This window comes from Fulmarus glacialis, unplaced genomic scaffold (assembly GCF_000690835.1).
Source record: "Fulmarus glacialis isolate BGI_N327 unplaced genomic scaffold, ASM69083v1 scaffold27451, whole genome shotgun sequence".
NCBI classification, from domain to species: Eukaryota; Metazoa; Chordata; class Aves; order Procellariiformes; family Procellariidae; genus Fulmarus; species Fulmarus glacialis.
In genome coordinates, this window is record NW_009195082.1 from 666 (window position 1) to 3,908 (window position 3,243).

General features: G+C 60.8%; 1 protein-coding gene across 1 annotated transcript in view; it reads right to left on the reverse strand.

Moving 5' to 3' along the window:
- LOC104084243 (tumor necrosis factor receptor superfamily member 5-like) overlaps nt 1-2,950 on the reverse strand; it is a gene marked incomplete at both ends in the record, with an annotated part of 3,225 nt that extends 275 nt beyond the window's left edge. The window contains 6 exons of the mRNA XM_009587993.1: nt 199-297; nt 555-616; nt 1,578-1,677; nt 1,915-2,058; nt 2,169-2,294; nt 2,869-2,950. Of these exons, the coding sequence (XP_009586288.1) occupies nt 199-297; nt 555-616; nt 1,578-1,677; nt 1,915-2,058; nt 2,169-2,294; nt 2,869-2,950 (613 nt within the window). The remainder of the gene's footprint in view (nt 1-198; nt 298-554; nt 617-1,577; nt 1,678-1,914; nt 2,059-2,168; nt 2,295-2,868) is intronic.
- Between the last annotated feature and the right edge of the window lie 293 nt (nt 2,951-3,243).

The window sequence follows — 3,243 nt, forward strand, 5'->3', positions numbered from 1 at the left end:
CGTTGAAACGATGCCTGCTCCTGAGGACAGAGCCCACTGACCCAGCAGGGCAATGGGCTTGGGGAGCCATGCCCTCATGGTGTCCCCAGAAGGGCTGCCCGACACTCGGCAGAGCTGCCGCCGTCCTCCCTGCTCAGTTCCTCGGCCCCGTATGGCCTTTCTGGCCAAGGCATCGCTTCCTGTGTCCCAGCCTCTTACCTCTGTGGACCAGACAGTAGATGCAGATGCCCACGAGGCATGTGACGACCGCGGCTGTGATGGGGATCAGCACTGACAGCGAGGAGCGCCTGCCCGACTCTACCGAGGGAGATGCGGTCAGTGAGGCACCTGCGTGACACTCTCACAGAGACGCCAAGTGCCCCAAGCTGCCTCTGCTCCCGGCCCAGTCCCGCGGGAATCCCTTACGGGGACAGAGAGGAGCAGGAAGGCATCATGCCAGCAGTGCGCTCAAAAAACACGCACAGGCCAGGCCAGCTCCTCCGAGTGCTGTGGCAGCTGGAGCACCAGGAGATCTCTGCTCTGCATGGGCCCAGCCCAGGGCACCGGGCACTTACCGCAGATCACATCTGAGGTGTTCGTCCCCTTCACCTTCACCACTAGCCCCTTTTCCTCACAGCTGCAGGAAAGAACAAGACCATGTAACCACAGCAGCAGCCTAAGTACACAGAAAGCCCCTGAGAAGGCACAGCCGGGGCTGGGCAGCCACCAGAGCTGCGTGAGAAAGCATCCCGCGCTGAGCCTGCCAGGCTCTGGAGGGGCAAGTGGCCGGGGGCCCGCAGCCGACACCAGGTACATAGCAGGGCCGCACCTCAGGTCCTGGTCTGGAGTAGCTGAAACTGCTGAGATGGGGACAAGTTTGGGGACAAGGCACAGGAGGGAGTGGATATTTGAGACCTGCCCGAATATCCCTGCCCAGTCAGGGAGATGCTGGGGCTCAGGCACTACAGCTATTGCAAAACAGCTCAGAGATGACTCAATGACAGGCTACAAGTGGCTCTGTGGGGAGGTAATTTCTGGGCACAGATAAAAGCAAAGTGAAATCCAATGGCTGGCAGCTGAAGCGAGACTAATTCAGCCTGGAAATAAGGCTCACGTTTCTACCAGGGAGTGCAATTAACCCTTAAGTAGCTTTCTAAAGACAGGGACAACCTGCCAGCCCATGGCATCCTCAAAGCCGGACTCCCCACGGCCCACGAAGAGGGCTGGTGCCTTGGCTGATGACTACCTCCTGCTGGGAGGGAGAGCCTGGACAGGGCATGGGGGATCCCCGTAGCCCCTCATCCGTTGCTCCCCAGTGCAGACGACAGCATGGACATCCTTGGAGGGGCCAGCGCTCTGTGCACAAGCTGAGGGACAGTCACAAGGGCCTGGATGTCTGCCTTGAGCTCAGCCATGCCACTGTCCTCCTAGCTCTGCTCCTCTTGCTCCTGCCCTATGCTAGTCTGATGCTGTGTCCCTCAGAGACCATGCTGGCTGCCCTGTCCCCAAGGCCCCTGAGGAGGCTGGCAGCAGAGGACATGCTCATGGGGACTGGGCACAGCTGGGCATGAAGGATGTGGTCAGCACTCAGACAATACCTTGTCCAGGGGTGGCACGGCTCGGTTTTAGAAGAGACATTGGAGAAGGTGCCTTCTGCACAGGGCTCACAGGGGGATGACATCTGGGCCACGGCCTTGGCTGGAGAGGAACAGAGGTTGCAAGAAGGTCAGTATGGGCTGTGGGAGGTGAGGGGCTGTGGGGGTCAGGCGAGCAGCCCTCCCCGTGGCAATGCTGCCAGGCGCAGCGGCAGGCACAGCTCTCCCGAAGCCCTGCTAGGAGTACCTTGCTGGGGGAGTCCCCCTTTCCCTGGAGGACTTGAGGTCAATGCTGCCAGGGCATTGGTCCCACTGAGAGGGAAGAGCTGGTCGGACTCACCTGCCACAAAGCCGAAACCGCGCTGGCAGGGCTGGTTCTCCACACAGGTCTGGCAGCTGGTGTCAGAGCAGTGCATGCCGGCCTGGCACTGGCACACAGTGTTGTGCGTTTCATTTCCTTGCATCTTCACAATGAGGCCAGCGTCTGGGCAAAGGGAGCACGGGCGAGGTCAGGCACCGGGCAGGTGACCCTGGGGGGACACCAGCCCCTGCAGCCTCCGCAGGCTGGGGCCGGTGAGCACAGGGAGCACCTACTGTCTTCACAGATATCGTGGGGGGCACAGTGCCTCTCCTTGGTCCAGCTCTGCTGATAGTGTCCGCTCTCACAGCGGGCGCAAACAGAGTCTTCTGTGTCATTGCATTCGGAGACCAGCTTTTCCCCTGCAACAGAGGCTGGTGGGGAGGGGGGGGCTTTCCCCCTCTCCAGGCAGCAGCTCTGCCAGCACGATAGGGGAGGGATGCCAGGGCCACTGCAGCATGCCGCTCCGGCAGCCAGGGCTTCAGGGGCCAGCTTGCCCGGTGGCTGCACATGCTGTGTGGGGCGAGGTGGGGAGGGCTGCTGGTGCTGGGGCAGGAGAGCAGGGGGGGCTGTTCACTGCCTCCAGCACTCCAAGGACTGGGAAATAATCTGGCAGTGACAGCGGGAGCTGGCAAATACCATCACAATCTGGTAGTGCCAGTGGCAGCATCTCTCCTCAAGCTGCCTGTGCCATGGGGTCCTGTGGCTGCAGGAGCACAGGCAGTCCCAAGAGAACTGTGGCAGGTTCAGTGAGGTCCAGGGGGTCTCCCAGGGCACCCATGAGGTCCCCAGTTGCTCTAGCACTGAGGTGACATAGGGAGGTGAAGCTGTCGGCACTGCTGGCAATGGAGTGGAGAAGGCTCGGTCACACCAAGTTGGGTTTGCTCCGTCGTGACCGGGCCCTGGGGCCCCAGGAAGTGGAGGGGGTCTCCGTACCTGGCTGACACCGGTTGCAGCACCTGCCCTTGTGTTCATACTGCTTATCAAAGCATCCTACAGCGTCACCAGGCTCCCAGCACTGGAAGAAACAAGACCTGCAAATTCATGCCGCTCCCCAGCGTTCTGGCACTGCCGCACTTCTGCAAGCACGCATGGGCTAACCTGTGTGCTAACCCATGTCCTGAGGTGAGGACTTAAAAAAAAACTGCCTTCATCGCCCGGCTCTTCCCGGCCCTGCGCTAACCACAGACCGCAGCAGAGCTGCCTGATGCCACCAGTGCTGTCTTTGAAGTGGGGTGGCAGTGATTCTGGTAGCGTGGCCCCATGTTTCCCCAGATTTCCTAACAGATGCTGATCTCACATCCCCCATGC